The sequence below is a fragment of the Lagopus muta genome, chromosome 7, assembly GCF_023343835.1.
Source record: "Lagopus muta isolate bLagMut1 chromosome 7, bLagMut1 primary, whole genome shotgun sequence".
In the NCBI taxonomy this organism is placed as follows: domain Eukaryota; kingdom Metazoa; phylum Chordata; class Aves; order Galliformes; family Phasianidae; genus Lagopus; species Lagopus muta.
In genome coordinates, this window is record NC_064439.1 from 43,866,908 (window position 1) to 43,892,259 (window position 25,352).

The 25,352-nt window shown below is 36.5% G+C and overlaps 1 protein-coding gene across 39 annotated transcripts in view; it reads right to left on the reverse strand.

Moving 5' to 3' along the window:
• The window catches only part of CLASP2 (cytoplasmic linker associated protein 2), a 128,206-nt gene that overhangs the window by 5,634 nt on the left and 97,220 nt on the right, over positions 1-25,352 (reverse strand). For 13 of the 39 annotated variants that reach the window (XM_048952032.1, XM_048952033.1, XM_048952031.1 and 10 more), the window contains 13 exons: positions 25,164-25,226; positions 24,309-24,415; positions 21,790-21,813; positions 21,095-21,339; positions 20,405-20,468; positions 15,348-15,511; positions 14,344-14,422; positions 14,143-14,193; positions 9,888-10,031; positions 4,744-4,887; positions 4,220-4,326; positions 3,407-3,560; positions 2,543-2,765 (listed from right to left, as the gene is read on the reverse strand). In XM_048952032.1, the coding sequence (XP_048807989.1) occupies positions 2,543-2,765; positions 3,407-3,560; positions 4,220-4,326; positions 4,744-4,887; positions 9,888-10,031; positions 14,143-14,193; positions 14,344-14,422; positions 15,348-15,511; positions 20,405-20,468; positions 21,095-21,339; positions 21,790-21,813; positions 24,309-24,415; positions 25,164-25,226 (1,569 nt within the window). The remainder of the gene's footprint in view (positions 1-2,542; positions 2,766-3,406; positions 3,561-4,219; positions 4,327-4,743; positions 4,888-9,887; positions 10,032-14,142; positions 14,194-14,343; positions 14,423-15,347; positions 15,512-20,404; positions 20,469-21,094; positions 21,340-21,789; positions 21,814-24,308; positions 24,416-25,163; positions 25,227-25,352) is intronic. The other 26 variants (XM_048952046.1, XM_048952055.1, XM_048952054.1 and 23 more) reach the window with 7 other exon arrangements.

Below are 25,352 nucleotides of genomic sequence, written 5' to 3' on the forward strand. Positions count from 1 at the left end.
CCCTGGATCCTTTCAACTCTGATCTATACAACAATGGGCTGCTTTTCCCATTGACTTTTCCATCAAAGAAGAAAAATTCACACTTGCACCTTCAGTATTACTGTACTGGTCAGACTTTTGTAAGCCACGACTCCACAGCAATGGCTAGGCTTTCAACACAAACAGGAAAACAAAATGCACGAGTGGTCCTTGATGTAAAACAGTGGAAATACAAACAAACCAAGGCTTTTAGCCTCACAGAGATTCCAGGGAATGCCCACTATCCCTGTGGCAGTCATTACAAGATAGCACTGGATTTCAGTTTTGATTACGGAGAATTCCATGATGATGGAGAAAAGTATCAGTAGCAATTCTTGTTTGGAAACACTGGACTACAGATGTGGGAATCTGCAAAGTCAAAAACAAAAGCCTTGATTCTGGTCTAATTTAAGTGGAACATCAAGATATTGCCTTTACTCCATCATCAGGACCCTTTTAGCCTTCAAGAAAGAAAAGCAGATAGCTTCCACCTTTGCACTGAGACTCTGGAATAAATTAACTTCTTTTTTTTTTTTTTCTTTAAATTCCCCTGGACAGAGGCTGAAAGTTTTCTTTCAGGGGGTGAAGAACAGCATTAAAAACCAAGTTTTCCTAGAACTGCACCTTTCCCAAAATTATTGCACTTTATTAACACATGAAATACATTTTTCAGAACAAATTTATTAGGTCATATACTGAGAGACTACAATTCTTAAAAACACAAGGATAAGATGTGGGGTGTATTCTTTCACAGTTTGTATTTTCCATTCCTGTATATGATTTAGCTGTGGTGTTTAATTCCAAACATTCTCCAGATAAGAAAGGAGAAGTGTAAAAATCTACTTGCAACTTTTTTTTCCCCCCTGCAAACAACAACAGAAATGAGTAGGAGCAAATGCAAGTGCTTCATCTGAATGAATTGAAGTACGTAGCAGATACATGTAAAATATTATATATATACAAATATTTGATAAAGAACAGCTCTTCTCAAACCATCAAATAATGTCATTTTGACAAGATACGCAGTGCTGGCAAAAGGAAAGCATGGCATGTTCTGAACACAGTAAAGATTTGCCTACTGCCTGAAACATGCCCAAGCAAGTGAACAAGGCAGGAACAAAGCTTGGATGAAATACTTGTAAAATGACTGGATTCTAAATTGCTTTCTATTACTCTTGGAGGATACCAGTGATGTCCCTGCTCAGACCTGTGCACGGCCTGGTTCTGTTTGATGCTTTTATTAATGCTTTTCATGGAATATGGAGACTGCTTTTAAAATCTACAAACTATTTCATTTTAAAAACAATGAAAGAGAGAAGAAATGGTAATGAACTTGATAAATAAGGAATGATCTGAAAGAAAAAAAGATGAAAACTAATGACAGTAAGTTAAAGGCAAGACAAAGAAGTGAATTCTTAAGCCCATATACAAAGTACTAGTTAAAAAAGCAGACATATGCAAAGCACAATCTATGGAAATGAGAAGAAAGAAAGGAGCTTCTTTGCAAAGGAACACTGGGTTCCAAACAGAGGCTGTGTACTGCTTCTAAGGAAAAGTGACTTAAAAATCCAAGCTAACTTTGGCAAGAGGAAGAAAAATTCAAGATTTTCAGCAGATAGCAGCAGTTAGTAGCAAATAAACACAAGACAAATTGAAGAATATAGATTTTACACACAAATGAGATGAGACTATCAGATCCAAACCATGGGGAAACAAACAAACAAACCAAAACCACCCCAATGGATGTATTTATGTATGTATGTATGTATCTATCTATTTTGCATCAAACAATATTTTGGTATACACTCATATTCAAAAAAGACAAGATATGTCTCTTCTGAATAATTGCTACTATACACCAATAGGATGTATAAAAAAAGCCGGTAGGTAAAGAAAATGAATGTAAAGATTGCTGAATAAAATAATTAATGTGACAACACATTTTGCTGGAAGAACAGAGTGCACGTGATGATGTGTAAGAAATTTTTCCCAGGAAAAACCTACAAAACAACAACCCAAATTCCTACAGATAAAAAAGCTAAAAGATTCACTTTCCAGGTAAAAGCATTTTTGTCCCCTTGCAAAAGCCTGTTTAGTCAATATAAAATACCAACGTCATGTTTCACATACAAATATTTTACTAACAAAATACTTCATCTTTTGCCTAATTCCTGAACTGGTTTAATCCAGCTTTACTTGTTGTAAATGTTTTTCTTTAAATCTCAACCATAGAGTAGTGTGGTAAATAAACTTTATATTGGCAATCCTGCTGTTAAAACAATACCGGAAGAATACAATACCGTTCAATAATTACCTCATTTCCCACCCACCCTCAATCGATATAAATGTCAAACAATCCAACAGTGTCAGTCAGAAGGATTGCTGATAAATAAACTAGTTTAAAATATATTATGTAAAACCTCTTAAGGAAAGGGATAGTGCTAAGGGTTAACTCAGAAACTGAAGTAAAAGGTGAAAAATGTCACGATTTCCCTTCTAGAACAGAAGGCATACTGAAGCTTACCATCAGGAAATTGCTCTGCATCATCATCAAACATGGCTTCTTTCAAAGCAGATTTATTAAACGAACTATCAGAATAATTGTATGGGTTATAATCTCGTGAGCGTGGTGAAGAGTGAGGAGGCATTGTGTTGAGTAATGATGTCTTGTTATCAAGAGCTGTTCGGCCCGTCTCACTCACACCACCTCCTGCTCGTAGCTCTGCTATTCCAGAAGCACTGCTGATCTGCATGAAAAGAAATACCAGATTTATATATGACACACACTTTTAAATCACTACTTTACACACACATCTAAGTAGCAGAAACTTCTAAAGACTGGAAAGTTTCCTAAGCATTCCTGAGGATACATTAAGCTGGCCTTTCAGGTAAGAAGACTTTGCTACAGCACCCTGAACTTCACAAAAAAAAAAGAAAGAAAAAAAAGAGGTGTACAATCCATGTTTAAGCACACACACTTTGGGCAGGTTCAGCAGATCTGAAAGTTGAAGTTCCACAGAAACAGAAGTTTGAAACAGTGTATTCACCACTGAAAAACCTCTGGGTTTTGAATGGAATTAAACTTCTGGGAAAAAGAACAGTGTACAAATCTCTCAAAAATTAAACTCCTTGTTCTATGAGATGAAATTTTTAAAAGTACTGATGTTTAAAATAAACAAAAAGCTAATGCCACTTAAAATTAGCAATTAAAATGCATTTTGAATGCTGGGAACTGTTATGCTTGTTTCTTTTAAGCTCTGAAGTTAGCATATATGTCCCACTGCAGAAATCGGTACAGACAAACCTACTTAAAAAGATGCTTTATCTTTAATAGTAAGTCAGATATTGGCTTGATTTGCCAGTACCAAGATGTACCACGTTTACTCACTGAATCAACATCATCTTTTTTTGAATCCCGTTTCACAGGTTCGTTCATATCCTCCTGACTGCGGAAACTGAAGTTCTGAATAGCTTCAGTGACTCCACGAAGAGAACTGTAAATATCTTCGGAATTCATGTTTTCTGTATCATAATCAAATGCACTGTGGGCCATGGAAAAGGACATACAAATTAAGGTGGATTTATTTTCTGATCCTGTATTTTTAAATAACATTAACATGGAAGTACAGACACACAGGAAACAGTAATAAAATTAAGCACTGCAAGCGGGTAGCCAAGAAAGCAGCATCTGACTCAAGTACAACTTCTGCTGTTCTACTCTTCTAAGAGAATTTTACACCATTCTCCCTCTGTAAGAAAGATTTCCAGAGTAAGGGGAACCGATCAACGTATTGACTGACTGCTAAAAGCAAAGTTACAAAATCCACTTCACTGACAACTCTGATGCCATCAGAGAAGGTAAGAACATTTATGAACAATTCTTATCCCCCCCAAATTAATTCTGGCTGGATGACTTAAGCTGTTTTAACATGTGCTGGGGATGAAGGTTTCTCTTCCATCTCCTACTATGCCTCTTGCACTCTCAAGTGCACACGTTAGGAAAGCCCTGGCTCCTGTCAGACCATTCAGAGAGGTGGAACACTTCACTATTATGTCATTCTGTAGAGAAAGAGGGATTATTTTTCAGCATTTGCGACTGTGCAAAACGCACTCCATTTGTTCACAGCCTGGTTTACTATTTTGGAGAACATGTTTAATGAAGCCTTAGATGCAGAACTGCAGCAACACTGGCCAACATTACCTTGGTGACAAAGTGTTCTGCGATGTATTAGTTGGGGAGGTGAGAGGACTTGACCAGCTTGCTGGGGAGCGTGGAGTAGGTCTTGTCAAAGGACTTCCCATTGAACCCTGGTAGAGGAGAGATGAGAAGAGATACTACAAGTCCATGGCTTCCCCTTTATTCCTTTTATTTTCTAGCCTCCATAAACATTTAAAGAAATGCTATTTAATTTCTTGGCTTCTCTAACCAATGACATTAATTTCAAATGTTTAACTCTGAAATAATTAACGTAAGAGATAATAAACACTTCTCTTAACAAGTCCATTCAAACTTCGTTAAGTCACTGACTTGGAAGTAACATACACTGAACAAATATCTCTGCAGGAAAATAAAAAGCATTCCATAAGGAGTGGTATCTGCTAATAAGACTTCATGGGGGGCTTGGATGACCTCCACTAATTTTCTCACTCACACAACTCTAATGAAATGGACTTGTGTCCAAAACACCAGTAAATTCAGAAATAATAATATGGAAGTGTAGATACCTGACCACTGTTGCCTGTATTTCGGAGATGATTATGAAGAAGCTTTGTGGCTCCATCCTGAAATGTTTTTGGTAAAGCACCCAGCAGCATTGTAAACTCAGGAGTATTAAGTTCAAAAAGGGAAATGAGTACTGACTGTGCAGCCTAGAAGAAAAAGCAGATTAAAATCACTAAGTTGAGTTGCTACAATGACAGGCAGTCACAAAAGGTGATGTAAGTATTAAGTTAATTTAAATAAAGATATTAGCAGTTATAAACTAATGCAGTTCATATGCACTGCTAAGATCAAGGTTCAGATATTCATAAGTTCAGGCACACAACAGTGAGCTTACACCTTTCAGAATCATCCTAATAAGCAGTCTTTCAGCTAGATGATCCTCAGCCCTCCCTCCCCAGAACTCTGTTTACTAAAAGGAGTGAAGGAAGTATCAAAACGGCTTCTACAGGCAAATTGAGCAGATTTTAAAATGGAAGAATTGAACACACCAAATAGGAATAAGTCTGTAATTCCTCCTCCTGAATTCCACCAGTGGTAAGACACAATACCAACAGATTAGCTTTCAAGCACCATGATGATGCAGGCTACTCCAAGAGTAATGGCTCCTATTTATTTCTGTGGAAACTTCAACTAATACAAAGAGCACAGTAACACTACTTAATAGAACAAATTCTCAGCTACCAATTTTTTTTTTCAACACAGTAGCTATGCATTTTTATCAGCTGTGAATAAGAACCTGCATGCCACACTCAAAACAAAACCTGCACCAGTGGAGATGACCGTTTCACAGCTGCTATGACAGCACTGTTGCCAGAAAACTGTTGCCCGTGCAGTCCATTTTTCATCATTCCAGACACATGGAAATCAGGAGGCACCAAATCCAGAGTATCCTGTGGGTATGGCAGGACAGTCCAGCCAAGATTGGCAATGTGCTCTACGCTCTTCAAACTGGTTTGAGGCCCAGTGTTATTGTGTTGCAAGAGAAAGGTTGTCTTCTCTGGATGGGCTGTGGAAATTCAAGCCTTCAGCTTAACGTCTGATGCAGCAGCCAAAGTTGATGGTTAGTTTGAGTTCCAGGAAATCCAGAGGGATCACCCCTTTCCTATTTCAAAAGACACTGCATTCTTACCTACTGAGGGCTGTGTCATAAACTTTTTCTTTGATGGGAAATGCACGTCACCATGCCAAAGACTGCCATTTTGACTCTGGATTGCAGTGGTGACATGACGTCTCTTCATCCCCAATGATATGATCCAGGAAATTTTCACTTTCAGCCTTGTATTGGTTCAACAGGTCACAAGACTGTATGCAGTGTTCTTTCCGTTCTTGTGCGAACATCTGTGGGACTCACCTGGCTCAAACACTACGATATTCCAACATAGCCACCACTTTCTCCAGCACATTGAAGGCAATATTCAGCTCCACAAACAGACCCCTGGTTGTAATCTGCCATTTCACATGGATGAACTGATCAAGATGTTCTTCACTGACAGCTGTGACAGCTGTGTGTGGCCATTTAGAACATGATTTGTCTTTCACATTGCTGTCACCACTGCAGAAACGCAGCACCCACTGCCTCACTCTGCTCACATCCACTATTTGGTGTCAAGAAATGTTCAGCAAGTATTGATGAACGTCAATGGGAGCATTTTTTTTCTGCATGGAATAATTTAATTCCACACCTTTGCTTCAGATGTGCTTCCATACCAGACGCCATTTGATCAGACTGCCCCTCTGCTGCCATCTGTCGCACAGCAATAAAACGTAACAGGGTGCTGGTGGGAAGGTTCAACCCCTACTGCCACGCCACCAACCTCTGCCCTCTGACACTGTGGGCCAGGAACAGGAGATTTACTACCTTTCTTATTGCTATACATTCGAAAGATGAAAACTTACGTACTGGAGTTTGTAATGTTCTGGATTACACCTTCCACACCCCAATTTTAGCATTTCATATTTAACAGCATCCTCATCCTACAGCATGTTTTCATACAATGTATTCTATTTATTTACTTCTGCCAAGAGGTAAATCAACAGTGACAAAGCACTACAGTATGTTACAGAAATATGGGATACCACTTGAGTTCCTCTCTGCTAAAGAAATGTTGACTGCATGACTTAGTTTGTTAAATATTCACTGGACAGGCTAACAAAACTGTGAACATTGCAACTAACTTAGCACATGCAATGAAAAGCTAGTGATTATTAAGTTTCTTTATGGTATGAAACTCTGGTTCTGAGATTAACCAACTTTATCTAGTTTCAATAGAAGTGACACACCATCAAGGTCTGCCGTGCACTGGAGAGAACCAGTGCCTCATGCTAGCCAGAATGACAGGCAGCTTGGTTCAGCACCAAAAATACTTCAAGCAAGTAGCTTGGAAATTCTTTTAGACGTTTATTTCCCTCCTTTGCTTCGAGAGCAATGAACTGTAGCACTTTTTAATTAGAAGTGGAAAGCCAAGCTATGAGAGCACATACCAGCACACGTCTTAGTATTAAATTTAATGATGAAAATTCTAGCATGTTAGAATGCCACAAACTGTCTTTGCACACTCGTGATCAGCTGTTTTCTTGTACTTTTATTCCCCCCTCCCTGAACAGTCTTCAAGTGAACAGCCTGAATGCCCTCTACAACCTGTCTCTGGTGCTCCGTTTTTCCCTCATTATTTCTTTTAGTCAGTCTTTTCACATAAATTGATACATACAAAACCAAAACAAAACCTCCAACTGAACAAAGGTTTGGAAGGTACCACTTTCTTTTCTCTGTCCTGTTATCCACATCTTCACTGCCTAACGCTGTGTCTATTTAAGCTGCCAACAATAATAACAAAACATATATATAACAAAATACAGTCTACAGTCATATCAGGAAAGAAACTGATAACCATCAGGTTTGCCTAGAAGCTCAACCTGAAGTATCAAAATGGAAATCGACTCACAGAAGGGTTTCATTAAGGAGCCCTCTATTTTCCTTCTTCCTTATTAATAAAAGAGAGAGAGAGAGAGAGAGAGAGAAAAGGGGGAAAAAAAGAAAAAAGGCGTTTTAGAGAGGCTTTTTTTCCCCTCTGAGTATAAGCTTGCTCTCTTGAGATTGTCACATCCACTCACATTTTAAAAGGAGTAAGAATGAGAAGTATGTTTTGTATTGCTCTAACTTAGAAGAACTCTAAGATTTTAATTCTTCTCAGAAGAGTTTTAATTGTAGAGGAAAGCAGAATTTTACACTCCAGACTGCAGTCCCTAAGTAAACTACATTAACTGTGCCCATCTGAACACTAATATTAAAAATAAAATAAAATAAAATTAATCTACTTGGAATGTTTTTTGTTTTGTTTTGTGTTTTAGAGAAAAGCAAAATGACACAGAAAAACAAGTGGTAAAAAAGTCTTAATTTAAAGAAAGCATGTAAGATGTTAATGTTGCTGTCATCTTTAAAAAAAGTTTAGAAAGATTGACATAACCACGCTAACATTTTCAAGTCTGTCAACAGAATGAAACATTTCAAAGGATCAGAATAACTTTTTTTGACTATTTATTGGCAAATTTTTACTTTGAGACTTACTAAAGGCTTTTGGGAGTTAGCAACCCCTAGCAAGTCTGTTATGGAAAGAAAATATAAACTGAGAAAGCTTCATATAATTAAAGTGTTCCAGATGATAAAACTCAAAGGCAATTCTTTCCATGATTCAGTTACTTATTGACATCAAAATGGTTATTAAAGATATGAAGCATAAGATAAGACAGCTCGCCACGTGTCTCAGTACTAAAACTACTGATTTAGAAGATAGTGCTGCTTCAGTTCCCTTTCTGGTTCATGGTCTCATGCATGTCTCTAGAACATGGTAACTAGGTGAGACAAGTCCAAAGGATAGAACCTGTTGCTGCTTTCTCATGCTGAAAGTTATATTAGAAGTGGAAGGTAAAAAAAAGCTATCTGCATTATAAATTTTGCTACGGTGCATTATTATAAACAACCAAGATATCAAGAAGTGGCAAAAGTTACTTTCATTTTCTTTTGCAGTATACACTGTGAGAGATAGCTCTCCATCTTTTTCTATCAATTCTCTCCCACAAAGCTTCCCTCCTGAAGGAAGCTTTGATTCTGATTCCAGAAACAAAGTTGCCAAAACTCAAGCTGATCTGAATCTAGCTAAGGAAATCTGAAGAAATAAATTATTTTTATTTCAATTGCAGAAATAAACAGGGAAAAATGAACAGAAGAGTTATAGGTCTATGCCAAACATGATTCTGCTTTATGAGCAATAGACAAAATATTTCTATTTAACATTCAAGAAGTGATAACATACTGATAAAGGCAGCTAAACAGGATGGATGCTGACAACGAGAAAAACAACAAATTCCATCTATATGCATCTATTCCATCTATATGCAAAGAGAATTCAAAGAAATTTGCTCTCTAATTTCAAGAATTATCTAGTATCCTTTTCTGAAGGCTGCACTGGTAAATTTCTCATGGTTATTTTTTGTCCTTATTCTGAATGCCCACAAATATTAATCTGGCTTTACAAGAGTTATGTGGAGAGGGGATTTTTGCACTGGAACTGCAGCATCACAAGAACAATTCTTTGATACAACCTCATGTATAAATACCAAAGGCTAAACACAAGATTGCTTACCAGTCTCTTGTGTTTCACAAAAAACCTAACCAAGGCTGAAGTGAGCTCACGATCACAGTCACCATTCCTATTGTGAAAGTGCTATTACTATTATAGATGGTTTTGGAAGTAAGATTGAAACTGTACAGAAAATGTCTACAGAAAATATCTTAATACCAGAGAGTGCTTGAAACAGAAGTTAATCCCCGTCCTATGAAATATGATCTCTATATATTAACAGATGTGAAATACAACCATGATGTGGAGATTCAAGATTGTAAATTTTACTGGAACGTTCCCAAACATGTACTTTCTGGTAGTTTTACTTTGGCAATTTTGGTATTTTAGACACAACTCTTCATTGTATTCACTCCAAAGGACACAGAAGTCTATTTTCTCCAGGAAACAATAAAATTGTTTTTAAAGAAAAATATATATTTTTTCTATTTAGGCATGAATTATCAATAACTTGTTTAATCTGCCCAAGACACTTGGAATATACTGTAAGTACACATTAACCAACATACCTTCCTAACATCTGAGCTTTTAGGTTCTGTGGTCCAGGTGATGATTCGAGACACTGCTAACCTAGTTTCACTTGAATTTACAAAATCCCCTGGATCCATCTGTTGTGCAAGAGTCTCTATGTACTTAAGAATTGCAACTTTTACCTGTGAAGAGAAATAGAGTTAGCTGGATAATAAAAACTGTGCGACAAGAACAAGAGTGCTTACAGAACACAGTGCACATTCTCTAACATACTTCTTTAATTATCCTAAACGTCTTTTCAGCATTGGCATAAAACTTCAACAGCAAATTAATTTACAGAGAAGTACATTGTTTCAAGAAGGAAGTTCTACAGAAACTGTACTAATAGAAATTTCAGATTTCACTGGTAGTGACTAAAAGGTAACGGATCATTTAACAAACAGAAAATGAAAGCACTCAAAACATTTGTGCACATTCAAAACTATTGAGAATTTCTTTCAAATATTAAAACAAAAAAAGGACATAATCTGATAAACCGATAATCAGGTTAAGTTAGAATATGATGTAGTTAATACTCAGCACCCTTTTATGAAAACCAGTGCGCACAAGTCAGTACTGCCAGGGATAAGCTCTATGAATCTTCTGGCTGAAAATTAAAAGCTATGGAACAGAGTTTCCGCAAAACTCTACCTTGACACATAAAGAGTTTTCCTTTGAAGATATTAAGGAGATAGACACGAATTTAGCAGAAGGACAGAAAAGCTGCCCAGACATTCTCTGAATGACTGACTCCCCTTATGCAGAATTACAGTTATAACTGTCTCAACTGCAACCTCTCTTTAATTTCTTCAAAACAGCATCACTGCCCAGCTTTAGCAGAGGGGTGCTATGCCCGTAACTCCCTTACACATTCTCTGCTCAGTTCCTGCTGCCCCAGAGATAACTGTCATTCTACCCATCAAAAAAAGTGGTTAACATTCATTTATGCAACCTTTTCAACTTAGGTATTTCTGGCTCAGTGGAATTAAAAGCTGCTATCAGGAGGGAGAAACAATGCCCCTCATAAGCAGAAAGCAAGCAAGCTCCAGGCATAATTTCAATTATATATGACTTGTAGTGTTCTGAACAGAACTATTTAGCAACTTCCATTGGTCATCAAAACTTCCAGGCTGTTAACACACACGATACAACACTAAATGATATGCACATTACTGATAGCTGATACATTAATAATGAACACTTCATTTTCACAGCAGCTGTTAAAATTGGACTTTTTCAAGGTTACACAACAACCAACAGTTAGAGGTTTTCAGCTTAGCCAAATCAATACCAACATACTTGGCATGAAAACACTATTGGCAAGATTCTTTCAGAGAGAGGAAAAACACAAAAATCCCTACAATGAGATGCACGTATTACTGATATAAAACACCCTAAATTAAACTCTGAAAGAGCAGCAAATCTACTTATGATGGATTTTAGTCACTACTACAAACAAGTGAGAGTAGAAATAAAAGTTTTAAGATAGTACTCTTCAACAATCCAATTTATCTCTGCAAGACCTGAGACAAATGATTTTTAACTGCAATGAAAGCAGCTGCAGGAATTCTTAAAATTACTATTTGCTGTTCATCTCAAACCACTGTCTCTGAAGCTGTTTAATATTGCCATGACTTTACTTGCACGCTGTGGGCTGAATTTATTGCATCTAGCTGGACTACAAGCACTGAGACGGTGAGTATTTTTCCTATACAGAATACAATACAGACAGACACTTAAAGAATAGCTGTAGTAAGTGAGCTGAAATATAAAGCAAGCTTCAGGTAGCACTATTATACACAAAAACTAGATAAATGAAACCAAAGTGTTTCCATAAAAATCTTTCACAGGTAAATTTCGGCACAAAAATATTCTGTGCAACTCATCAGATTCAGGAAATGCTGTAAGGATGCTACACAGTCAGTGTCAGAAGGCAAACTGTTTTCCTGTCCTGTGAAACAATTTAGATGTACTGAGTCTCATTTTGTCCACAAAGATAAGTCACAGAAATGTTCCACCTAATAAGAAAGAGTCAAGAAGAATGCAGAGAATACCTTCCTTAAAATAGACAAATGTCCATCTCTTACAGCACTCTCCTAAGATGGAAGAGACTGAACTCTGCTTTACTCAGGTGAAATGCAATCACAGTGTTTTCCAGCTTGCCACATCCCTCGTGTCAGTCCTAGCAGCTGGGTTACTCTGATACTGCCTCTATCTTGCTTTAACCAAATGACTACAAAAACCGTAACGACTGACTTTTAAAGGGCTCTCATCTCCATGAATGTGCTGTGTTTTTGTATTTTTTTAATCCAGAAAATTTAATATGACTTTAGAGGGAAACAAAAACCACCAAACAACTGTAGCAACAAACTTTTCAAGACATTAATATTTTCAAAGGAAAGAATAATTCAGAAATTTCTAATGAGCTCTGGCCAAAATGCTTATTAACAGTGCTCTCTGTATGTGAGCCATCATGTATTCAACCTGAGAAAAATGAAAGTGATGCTTTGAAGTATTTTCCAGGACAACACTTGTCCATAAGAAAACATATGTTCTGCACCTGCAAAATAATAAGCTTATTACATGATATCCTGTCTATTACATGTGACTACTATGCATAAACTTGACAAAAACAGATACATGCACCTGACATCTGTAAGCTGTATTTCAGCAGTTCACCACAGCTGCATGTTTCCTTAATGCCAATGAGTAAGACAGGACACAATACAGCACTGTGTGTATTCTATACCAGTAGAATAACATCATCTCTGTTTGTTCAGCTTTCCTAATCTACCTCCTGGAGGCACTCTAAAAGCTTCCATTTATTTTCCAAGGCTTAGGTGTGTGTAAATGTTAAACGATGACAACGACAGTTTAATCTGAAGGATCACGACTGGTAGTACTGCCACATGAAAACAGGAAAGAAGCATCATATGAAGGAAGGAATCCTTCCATGAAAACAAGTTTCTGATTTTATCACATCCTGAACCAAAACTATCTTTTTTTTTCAGAGAAAAAACAAAAGCTGAAGATCCCAAGAAACAGAGCATTACCTAAAGATTTTTCAGTTAATCTCAGATATCTGGGTGCACTGAGGATGGAATTTTGGCAAAACATTCAGAGTGGATATTAGATAAATAATTTTGCAATTTAAGTTCAGTAACTTCACTGCTTTGATCTGCAGTTGTAATTATCTAGCAAAGATGGAAGATGGGGGACAGGCACCACTTCTTTCTGAAAAAACTCACCTTCTCTTTAGCAGTTAGATAATTAGGTGTCCCAAAAAGAATAGCTCAATCACCAAATTCACCTTTCTGGTGAGGAAAACCAAGTAAAATAAAATCCAATTTGTTCCAAGGATTTATTTAAACAACAAACTGATTTTTACTACCTCATTTGCTGTCTTCAATAAATGACAGCAGTCCCTTTTTAACACAGCTCTACGAAGCAACAGTGGTCAACGTATCAACTGTCCTCAAAAGCTTAAAAATGTAAGTTTTACTGTATCGTAGACAAAAAAGGCACATTCAGGTGATTTTAGGTTCAACACGACTTGGAAAAAACATATTCTTGTGCAGTATCAAATGGCGCAATAACAGCTCGTGCAGGATAGAGCAGAAAATGCCAGCTATATGCTTGTTATTTCCCCATTTATCTCACTGGTAAATCTTCAGATTTGATGCATTTATCCTAAAATCATTTGTAAGTGGAAATGCACTACAGGATTCAGGTTGGTTTCTTTTTTTTCCAACCCCCAATTTTCAAGTTTACAGGCAGAGATTTTTAACACATAACAATGTGTGTACATACAGATCTACACACAGCATTCAGAAAAGTAAGGGTTCTATAAAGGGAGCTTGTTTTTAAAGCAAAAAGTTTACATTAAAATATCTTAAAGGAATTGAAGACCTAACAGGCTAAGCACAGGAAAACTCATACATGAACTAGGAAAACAATACTGGGAAATCACAAACATAAAATTAGAAGACTTGATAGAGTGAGTTTGCATAACCAGCTTGATGTTAGGCGGCCACATTTTTTCTTGCTCATTTTTACTGTGCTGTGGTTTTATTAGATCTCACTTGCAGCAAACATTTCCATAGTAGTGTAATGTTTAAAGTTGAACATCTGCATGCTTAAAGTTTCTTGCAAAGGTTAGTAGCAGCATATGAATGCATTCAAAAAAAAGTTTTGGAAACACTGTAAGAGTTTTGGCAAAGGGTTAAGAATAAAGACAATAATTCAGACAAAAACCTTGGAGCTCCAAAAAGAGCGAAGCTGGTCCTGCAGTGCTGGCTTGACTGTCTGAAATTTTACAAAAACAAAATCCACTAATTGAAAATCTATTTTTTTGTGAAACAGAAGAAAACAAAAATAACAATCCAAAGGTAAGTAAGACAATCAAATGTCTATGAATTATGATTCTGTTTATCACGTAAGCCTGAAAATTCTTACCTTCAAACTAGGGGTTTGGGTCTGGTCGACAGTAAATCTCATTAAAATACTAAACTGAAGATCATTTGGAAAAGATTCCCTGTAAAATAAATCACATCACGTTTTATTTTATAAACTTTAAACTTTTATATTCTTTATTACATTAAGAAAAAAATGCCTACCAATTTTGTTGACATTGACTTTCAGAAACATTCACCTAGCTCATAGAGGACAACATTTAAGAAGTCACTATTCTGAAGTAGTCACACCTAAAATACACATAATGCAACTAGTAATGAATTATACTGCAGTACTCTGAATCTAAACATGTGCAATTCAAAAATCCCACAATTATTATGCACTTCAACTGTTAAAAGCATACACAACACTCCTACAAATTTCTCTGAACAATCCTGTCCATTCTCCCTGCCTCTGTTCTTCACTATTGCACACTCTGGTATAACCCTACTGGGCCCCTGCTGCAGCAGAAAATGTTTAGCTTGTCCCATTCTTCAGAGAACAGAGGATGAGAAGAAGATTCCAGAACTTTTCCAATTCTACTTAAAAATCTAGCCTTCATCTGGGAACAAAGCTGGCTGGTTGACTGCTCCCAGAACCACGTGAAGTTGTGTGGGGAGAGTGAAGGAAGGATATGGCAATAATAGATTTGCTTTCTAACTCCTTAAGAGACGTTCTAACAATACTGCAACAATATTTTGATATCAAAAGGAAGAAAAAAATAACTAAAAACAATAACATACATGGCTCAAATCCACCTTTTGAAATTTGGCGAGTAGAAACATATTACTTGTTCAGCATTAAGGAATCAGAACTCTTCAAACATTTAGAAAACCAGAACACTTAAGCAGTCAGTTTTTTCATGATCTGTTGTTAGGTCTGTATTTTTCCAAGAATCTGACTGCATGTATTTGCACATACGTACAGACAAAACACCTTGGAAATAGCATGAGGTGATGATCTATTACGTTGCTGGGTTTTTTTTGTGTTTCTTCCCCCCAAATTACCTTGTGACATCAAGTGCCTTCTGAACTTTTGCTTGTACAGACCCAAGCAAATCAGCGCCCATTTTCTTCAATAGCTGGGTCAGCAGTACAAATAGCCAGTCCTGCAGATCTTCTTTATGGACCTGGATGAAGTCCACCAGAGTCTCCAAAAACATACTGAACACCTAAAAGGTATAAGAAGGAAAGAGGGTAGGATGGGGAAAGAGGAAATGACACTGACATATGCTGAACTTACAAACAAAGCAGCAGCAGTAAGGGAATCAGAGGCAGAGATAGGCAGTGTTTTGCAGCCAAGCAGGAAAAAAATAAAAAGAACCTGTCTTGCTTTTTCATTGGATTTTGATACAAGAGTACAGTGGAAGCATTAGCTGATTTCTGCAGAAGTTTGAAAACTAGGTTTTCCATGCAGTATTGTCAAGAAAAGAAATGCTTACTGTGATGGCTGGCGCAATCTCATTTATTTTTAAAGTAAAACTTTTTTTTTCCCCATTTCAAGCTTTATCATTAAGTGGGTTTTACATGCTCCTCAATGACTACAAGAACACCTTCACTCTAAAGCAAAAAAAGCAGCTACAGTGCTCTAGGAGAATCTTCATTGTAAATATCTTCACTACTGAGTACTGCAAGATCATGAAAGCTGGCCAACTCCTTACATAAAACATTTCTGGAACAGAACAAGGTTCTTCTGCTATTGCAGATATCCAAACTCAAAGTTGTTCCCCAGAGCAGGATAAAAAGCCACAATACGTTTCGGATTCACAGCTGTTTCAGTACTTTAGTAATCCAAAACATATCATCCATTGTGTTCTTTTAAACATATAATGCTGAAAACACAGTATTCAGTTCTTAAAAAGTGATGCATACTAATGTATAATAACTTTGCCAGGGAGATCAGGAAGGAGGACATCATAAATACACAACTTCATCTGAACAGTCTTTTTAGCATCTCTCACTGATTTTATGTTTTTCCTATGCTCACAAAGATCTCAAGACATGTATGCTATAAATTCAGTGTCGTTCATGAGTTTCCCATTTCTCTGATAACAAAAATGAGTATTTGAGCTGAAGATGCTGCCTTCACATCTGACTTGCATTCTTGTTCCAGCAAATAGCTGGGTACAACAAAGTTGTTATGATACGAAGAGGTCTGGATACATACTGCCTCCTGAGTATGTACCTGACACGGCTACAGGGTTGGAAATACCTGCTGCAGAGGATGGGCTGTAACACCACATCCTCCTCCTCCTCCTGCAGCTTATCTGCCTTGTGATGACGCCAAATTCTGCTGCTATAGGAGTGGATGAACCCCAGCAGTAATGATACCTCACAAGGCTGTAAGATACCACACTACAGAAATGGGCTTACATCCACACCGCTGGCCAGGAACGGAGGGGTCAGACCATTAGTGAGGGAAGTAGATCTCCTAGCTTTTCATGATGATAAATCAAGCCAGGGTAAGTCAATTCATACAATGAAAAAAAAATAAAAGAGATCAATAGAGTTAGGTTAAAAAATGTCTCAATATTTACAGTAAAAGTAATCAGATTATTTCAGGACCACGTAAAGACCAGAGGATCTATGAAGAGACACCCTGAACAGCAAAAAATCTTCATTAGAAACAAAATACAAACTCTACTTAACATAAAGCCAATTAGGATGTAATAGTACAACCTCCCTTTTGGGGTAAATTAGGTTGAAAATGAGAAAAAATATTGCACTTAGATTTTTATGCAAGTCTGACATTTAAAAATTGCCCTCCTCGAAGGGGGAAGTAATTTTGACACCTGTGATTGTAAACGCCTTCTCTATTTGGCTGAACTGAAACCATATGCCATAAACACAAAGGGTTAATCATGGACACAGTTTGTAAAAGCTAGACAAAACCAGCCAAACAGTACTTTCTCTATTCTAATGTTACTGTCTTTGGATTTTACAGCCCCCTAGAATAAGAAGAAAAAAATAAGGTACTATAAAGATTACATTGAAGTCTTACAACTATATTTAAAATCTTTCCAATTAAATTATTTAGCACAGCAGAACTTAGAAATTGTACCTGAAAGTTTCTGTATACCAGTACACACAATTCTTCATTAAATTTGCAGGCCAAACAGACTGGTTACAACAAGCTACTGGATGGAGTAATGTAGACTCCTTATGATACTTTCAACAAGTGGGTTGAAGTGAAATCAGTATGAAGTGAATAATGAAGCACTATGGCCAAAGTACTTCAAAAATTTCATGCCAACTTTTTAATGTTAAAAATACACACTCACAACTGATGACTAAGTTTTCTTTTCAGGCTTTGATTTTAGCTCTATCACATGACTGCCAGCAGAAAAGTTGTGTAAGTTTCATCACTTTGTGGTATTTAAAATATAAAAATATCATGGCTTTTTGTCTCAGTCAAAGCGTGAGGATTAAAAAAAAAAAAAAAAAAAAAAGCTGGAAGAGAATTTAAGGTAAAGGATGAATTTGGAATGGAAAATGGAATTCAGCCACCTTTGTCCTGAACAATGTATGCAGGTACTACAACCTCTGCAGTCTCCATTTTTAAGATGCAACTTAAAACTTCTATCAAGCACCTAAAGCTGAAGTTCTGAATAATTTGATAGTGGAAAAAATAAACAGATATGAAAATAATTGCAACTGGTCTACCTTTCAAGTGAATTATTTCAGATGTGCCAACCACCACAATATAAAGCAGGAATGCATAACCAAACAATGTCAGTTAATTAGTAGATAGAGCACATCTCAAAACTTTGCCACACAGTTTACATCATTGTATACAGCATTTTATGATTGCAAAAGGCTTGACACTGCATGAACTTGTTGGGGAAGAAAAATAGAGAAAAAGGGTTAATTGCACATTCATGCAAATAAGGTTAGGCTTCCAACAAATACTGAACCAACTTACTCTCTAAAGAGAGTTCCAACACAGGAGACAGCATGCAAAACAAAACAAAACAAAAAACAAAAACAAAAAAGGGAAAAAGATAAAAACATATAAATTAGTGGCCACCAATACAAAGTTCCTGTATGGAATATAAAATGAAACGAAACAAAAAAAGGTATTTCAAAGCTTTCATCACAAATTTAAGGATTTTATTGGGATATCTAAACTATCTAAACTAATTGGGATATCTAAACAGTAAGCACTGGCACATCCTTCAAATCATTCACCCATTTTCTCCTCCAAATGATACTACTGTCCTCCCAAGCAATTCCCTACATCCAGATACCATGTTAAAAGAAACCCTTAAATGGAAAAAAAGACAACACAGAAGTGATGACAGAACAATTCCTACAGGCATTTGAAGACAAGACTCTAAGATTAGATCTGTGCAGCTACGTATGCATGATTAAAAAACAATCCACAGCTCAAGAACTTCTGATACTTGAGCTGACCCCCCAGTAGCAAATTCACAAATTATGATTAGTTTTGCAATATCAAAAAGCAGGCAAGCTTTCAGTGACTGGAACAGGTGCTAATACTTATGCTACTGCATTAATCACATTTCAGAACTCAGAAGTTACATTATCCCATGTCGGAATGCCCAATAAACAGCAACCAAAAATCGGCTGGGTTGCAGTAATTCATAAAGGCCCAACGGAAATTTAAAATGCTCTTCTGACACAAACAGCTGGATTTCGGAGCGCTTTCATTCTCCTCCTCCACCCTAACCTCAACAAAAACCTCCAGGATAGCACCAATAGGTGCAGAGCTGCTGTATGAATTAACAGAAGAATGCACCACCAAAATTAAGGTAAGCTGCTATTCACAATTTTATCATACTCCACTTGGAAACCAATCACACTTCAGTATTTAATTTTCTTTGCTCTCTTCTAAACGGAACGTTTTGTTTCTCTTCAGCTTGGTTTTTGTTGCTTCTTCTGGATTACTACAGTATGTAAGCAAGTTTATCACTATGCTCATGTGTGCAATGGAATTTTCTTCCAAAAATACAGAGGGCATTCACCAGCCTTTACTTTTCCTGCCAGAAAAATAACAAAGTTTGCCTGTCAAGATTTTGTATCTCTCTAATTTAGTTTTCCATCAAAACAATCATAAAGACTTAGAAATGTTCAAAGTGTTGCATAATCAGAGCTTCTTCTCAACAGAATTGTGGAAAGCCAATAGCTCTGAAGTAACTACTCCACTGTGAGTTTCTCTGGGTTACCACTTTATCAATTCTGAAATACAGATATGAAGTGACACGTGTTACATTCAACATAAAAAACAGAGTTTCTTCCAAGCAAGACTGTAGCTGTAAACTAAACATGAAGTTACATGTTTTCTATATGTTATTATTTTAACTTTCATCAGGTTCATATTCACTTGCAGTCCTTAGCTAGAGGAAATTATTGCAGTAGATTATATACACACAGATGTGCTGCATATATATGCATCTCTCACAATAAGTGTTAAAAAAAAATAACAGGAGTGGTGACTTTTAATAATTAATATTATTCCATTTGCAGTCTTTACTACTGTAAAAATTAATAACTAATCACATATTCTTTTATACATAACATACTTGGCATCTCAATTATTATCAGTGATATAAAATTATTCAGTCTTATCTGTGAAACTAGAGGAAGATATCAGTAGCAATGGAAATGCAGAATACATAGCCTGGAAAATAAGTAAGCATATATTTGGCATAGTTAAGATCATGTATCTTTCATTATGACTTAAATTATTGCAGCAGGGTGTTTTGTTTGTAATTGAGGGGAAACCACTAGCTTATGCTGAAGTGACCTCTGTAAACACCACGACTTTCTACAGATTGTTGTCAATTTTGAGCACTAACTGGTAAACTAATGTATCTTAACTGAAATAAACCTGCACTTTATTTCAATTATCTTGCAACAAAAGACGCAGAATTACCTTATTCAAAGCTGCAAATTAAATGGATTCAGACCTAAGACCATTAGCTGTGTATAGAACATATTTTGGCAATTTCTACACGTGCAACTACTGCCAACATTTTACTGAAGCTGGCCTTCTATGAACATGTTTTCAAAATTTTACTGCAGGTAAGGAAACCTAAACATACCTTACTGTGAGGATCAGCAAACATTCTTGTGAAGATTTCACACAGCCTTTTCAACTCAACACGACTGTCAAAGTGACAAAACACATTGGTCAACTCCAGTGCCAGTACTACTGGTACTGCAATGCACAGCAATCAGTGAAATCAACCCTCAGTGCTAAATCAAATAATCTAGTAAACCAATTTGAAAAAAGCACTTCCTGTAAGACATATATAAAAATGTAATAATTTTGTCTAAAATATGACTCTCAAGCTAGAAATGAATCTTTAATTCACATCTTAAAACAGCAAAAGTCACTTTAAATTCCTATTCCTAACTATTGTAATAGAGCCAGTCATCAGAAAGACATTCTCAGAGCTAGCCATGAGCAGTTTCTTCTGAATAAAACACCTACGCTAGCATGTCATCAATACTAGATGCAACTACCTTGAGACTCCTCTGTATCATAAGTATGCTACTGATTTTAAATTCCATTTTTAAACAAAGCATTTTAAGGGACCCTTTGCACTAGTAGCCAGAATGGACAGTAGATTCCTCATTCCTTCCTTCCCCATTCTTATTCTCAGACACACACACTGCTTCCCCTCCCCTCAGCTTTCTGTGCTGCTTAGAACATTAGCCTCCTTTCTTACTTTCCCTGCCTTCTTTCAACTCTCAATTAAAAATATTCTTCTACTAAGATGTCATCTTACCTTAAAGTTCTCTGGTTCTTTAACAAATTTTGCAGGCCCAGAAGGCCTTCTTTTCTCTCTGACCAGTTGGAGCTAGCACAGCGATTTAGGACTTCAGCCACATCTTCTGTCTGTCTCATATATGTTGGTATGCTTCCATTCCTAGAGCTGTAGGACCTTTCTGAACAGGCACTTGATGCATCACTGTTGGCATCATCATCTGAGTACATCCCGTAAGACTCGTATCTTCTTCGCACGGGCTTCTTCTGTTGTTCAGAAACACCTCACGTTAACAGTGATTTACAAAGAAATATTATCCATTATCAGCAGAAACACCAACATTTCCAAGAACTGATGCAAGCCCTTCTCCTTGCACTGACAAACGGCTCTAACCGTTCAGCAGTTCAAAGCAAGTTAATAAAAAGCTTTTTAAAATGTATGGCTCGCATAGGATTCCAAATACAGAAGCAAAGCAAATGGAAAGAAGACATACGTTTGATGAATCGTTCAGCTTAAAGTTTACTTGTAAAAATTCATAAAATTGCGTGATAGGATGACAGATTGCACTGAAAGTTAGTTATTTCACTTAACTTTATACTTGTTAAAGAATATAAGATTCAGGTCTAAAACCATATTCTCTCGTTTTAACTTACTTTGCATCAAACATGTTAATATCAAAATATTAAACTACTGAAGAAGGAAAATAATTTCTATACCTTAGTCCGTATGTCTCCTAAGAGCTGATAGCAGTAAATTATTGAAAAGAAACAGAAATTGAGAACAGCAAGGTAAGGCATAGCAGCACTGTGTCTACTAAACTACCTGTCACTGGAAAACACAATCTTTTGCAAATTTGACTCAGTTCTCTCAACCTGATTAGTGTACCATGCATTACCAATAAGAAGCTTGCCAAACTTCCACTTCCAAGGACACATTACATGATGTCACCTTCTGGTTGTTCACAGTTACTTGGTCAAAATCTTTCTCTCTTAACGCTACTAAAGTATGGAAGCTTCATTTAAACTTCATTTTTCTACGTGCTTCTCAATCTTGTTCTGATTAGCAGCATTTTAGAAATGAATCTTTAATTCACATCTTAAAACAGCATTCAAATGTTCTAAATGCAACAATCAGTAGAGAAGTAAATTTGGAAAATGTCCTACTGCAAAATCCCAAATACATTAAAAAACAAAAGCAAGCCAACAAATCAAAACATAACAAAGGCCAGAGGAAAAATGCAGTTTATCCTAAAAGGACAAACACAAGCTGCTGCAAAATAACTCTGCCATTCAAACTCTAGAGCTGAACTGAGTAGTTAAAAATCCAGTTTCATTACACATTCAAATAAGCAGAAGCGATTGTTTTCCCTTTAGTTACCATCACAGTTTACACACGGTTTTCATTTTTCTTTGCTGAATAGCTTTAATGGTATTTAAGTACAAAATACATCATGGAATAAGCAGGCTTACTGTCAACAACACATGCACGCATATGCACATAAGAGAGTAAAGGATGAGATAAAATAGCATAACAGCAAAGCAACCCATAATATTTGATTTTTATATGTCTGTCAGGATGTTACTGTTCTACCTTTTAAAAACACAATTCTGACAGGGGGCTTTAGTCTATGATGGAAAAAAAAATGTTCATGACCAGATTGATCTGAATGGAGCCAATGGGAGCTGCATGGGAGGCGAGCAGTCTTGCTAATACTGTAGTACTCTAATTCAGCTCTTCTCGATCCTTCCTGGTGTGTAGAATCTAGCTAAAATATACAAATTAATCTTCCTCTAGCACTTATAGAAACATCATGCTATTCTGCATTCTGGTAATACAAACGAGTTTCTATGAACAAACTTAATTGCTTCAACTAAGCAGAGAACATTCAGGTCTCAAAAACAGTCATCAAAGGGAGAAGCAAGAGTGTCTCCTCAATTTATGACACATATTCCAACTACATTTGTAACCAAGCTGAATTTGAATAAGCTATGAAACTGCTCAAAGTAAAAGACATTACGTTGCAGCCACGTGGGTTTTCTCGTTATAGACAGAAACTTCTAATGTCCCATGTGCTATTTCTCTCTATTCGACATTATAAAAATCCATGATGCAGACTGAGTTTGAGTTTGCTAACAAGCACTCCAGATTTCTGCCCAAAACTTTCTGCAAGTTTACAGTACCAAAACTGGTAAACACTAATGATGAATGCCACCATGACTTGTTAGGCAAGATGTCACAGATAATGCTATCTCAGTGCCTGTGAAAGCAAACGACTTTTAAATAAATTTATCATGAAAACAGTATTAACCAAGAAGTCAATAAGCTGGCAAGATTATACAAATGTGATTGACTTCTTCAGACTCTTTTTCCTTTAACATTTTGTTTCCCTCTCCGAAACGAAATGATATTTAAGGTGCTTTCCAATGCAAATTTATCTATGATTCTAGATATATTTTTTTGTTGTTAGAAAAATAACAAGAAACTCCTTAAAGAATTGTATTAGTTATGTAATAGATATTATACATAAATAATGTTACACAAATTTTCTACAATACATGATAAAAATCTCACAATACCAGTATTTTAAATCACTTGAAGATTTCAGCTTGCTGAGACTGATGGCAGGACAGTGAAACACATGACATATGCTTTCAGTTTGGCCAACTGGGGCCCAATGGAGAAGCAGCCAAAAGACCCTTTTAAAGTACAGTTCGGTTCAGACCAAGAACAGCACGGCTAGCTTAAAAATCAGTGTAACATTTTAAAAATAAAAACCAAACTTACTAAACACTGCCTGTCAAACCATCAGTTTATCTCTCCAGCATTAGCCTTGCACACTGTCAAAACAACTTTAAGTGTGCCTTAGTCCTTATCGTCCCCAGCTCTGAGAAACCTACCAACCTCAATCTGTGTAGAGTTTGTGTAGCTGTTGTGGGATACTGCTTCTAAGTGCCTCCTGCTCAAGAGGCTCCTCCAGCTACTCCAATAGAACAGCTCAAGACTATATCCAGCCTGTCATGGAAAACGAATATTTCTCAAAAGTGGAAAATGAATATTTCTCAAAAGTTAGGAACAAAAATTCCCATGCTTTGCAGCTAAAGTAACTCAGCTTCTCTTTTTTCCACACTTACAAGTCAGTCAGACATGGAAGGACAAGTTCTTTTGCACACTTCAATGTACAGACACTAAACATTTTAGCAGTTTACATCCTACACAACACAGGCATGAGTCTTACCAAAGCATCTGCTACTGCCTCTTCCACGTCAGAACCCGTGTTCAGAACTCGCATAGCACTAACTGATGAGGACAGTCTACTTGACTGACTAATTCCAAAGCTGGTACCTGTTAAATCATCAACAAAAAAATGAAGAAAAAAAAACAAAACAGACTTCAGTTGGAACAGTAACACAGAGTATTAATAATATACTCACTTAAAAAAAAAAAGAAAAACCCAAGCAGAAGAAAAGCATTTGTTTAATGGTTCTAATAAATCACATAGGGGCTAAAGTATGGATGTTTTCATCCCAATATCTTTAGTGGTGTGGTGAAAGGTGCAACTGAAGTAACAACAGTAACATGAAGATTCTATTCCAGTATCACAGAGGAAAAAAAAACAACAACAAATGAACTACTTTAACTAAAAACTCAGTAGTGCCCTTTTGGTTTTGTTTCTTTTGTTTTGTTTTGTTTTTATTTTATTTTATTTTATTTTTTAATGTCTTCATTTTGGGTTTTTGTTTTCATTTCAAAGGAAAGCAAAAAAAAGGGAAGGCCATAGAGACTACTGATGAAAAAACTACATGCATAAAGAATGCGCTACAAATACTGAATAAGTGGAAAACTAAAAAATCCTCTGCAAGGAAAAATAAAGTGACTTGTTAGGGAAGGAAAGGATTATCACTGGGGCATGAGGATGGAGACAAAATCTAGTAACACAAACATATCTATCTGGATTATTAAAACCACAGAACAGAAATTAATATAAATAACGCTTTTTACAACTGAACTATGAGGATAACCAAGTGGGTGGGTGAGAAAAAAAAATCCAGGATGACTGCACAGATGACAGCAAAGTGTACTCATCCTTCACCTGTAGCCCCATAAGCATCAGGAGCGTAGAGGGCACCAGTGGATCTGGAGTGATGTCTGGAAGCTGCAATAACAGGATCATACAAACCCTATCTATTACCATGGAATCAAAGTGCTGCAATAGTTGCTTAGATGAACAAAAGCACATTCATCAAAAAGATACAGCTTTAGCAAAGAAAATGAATACTAC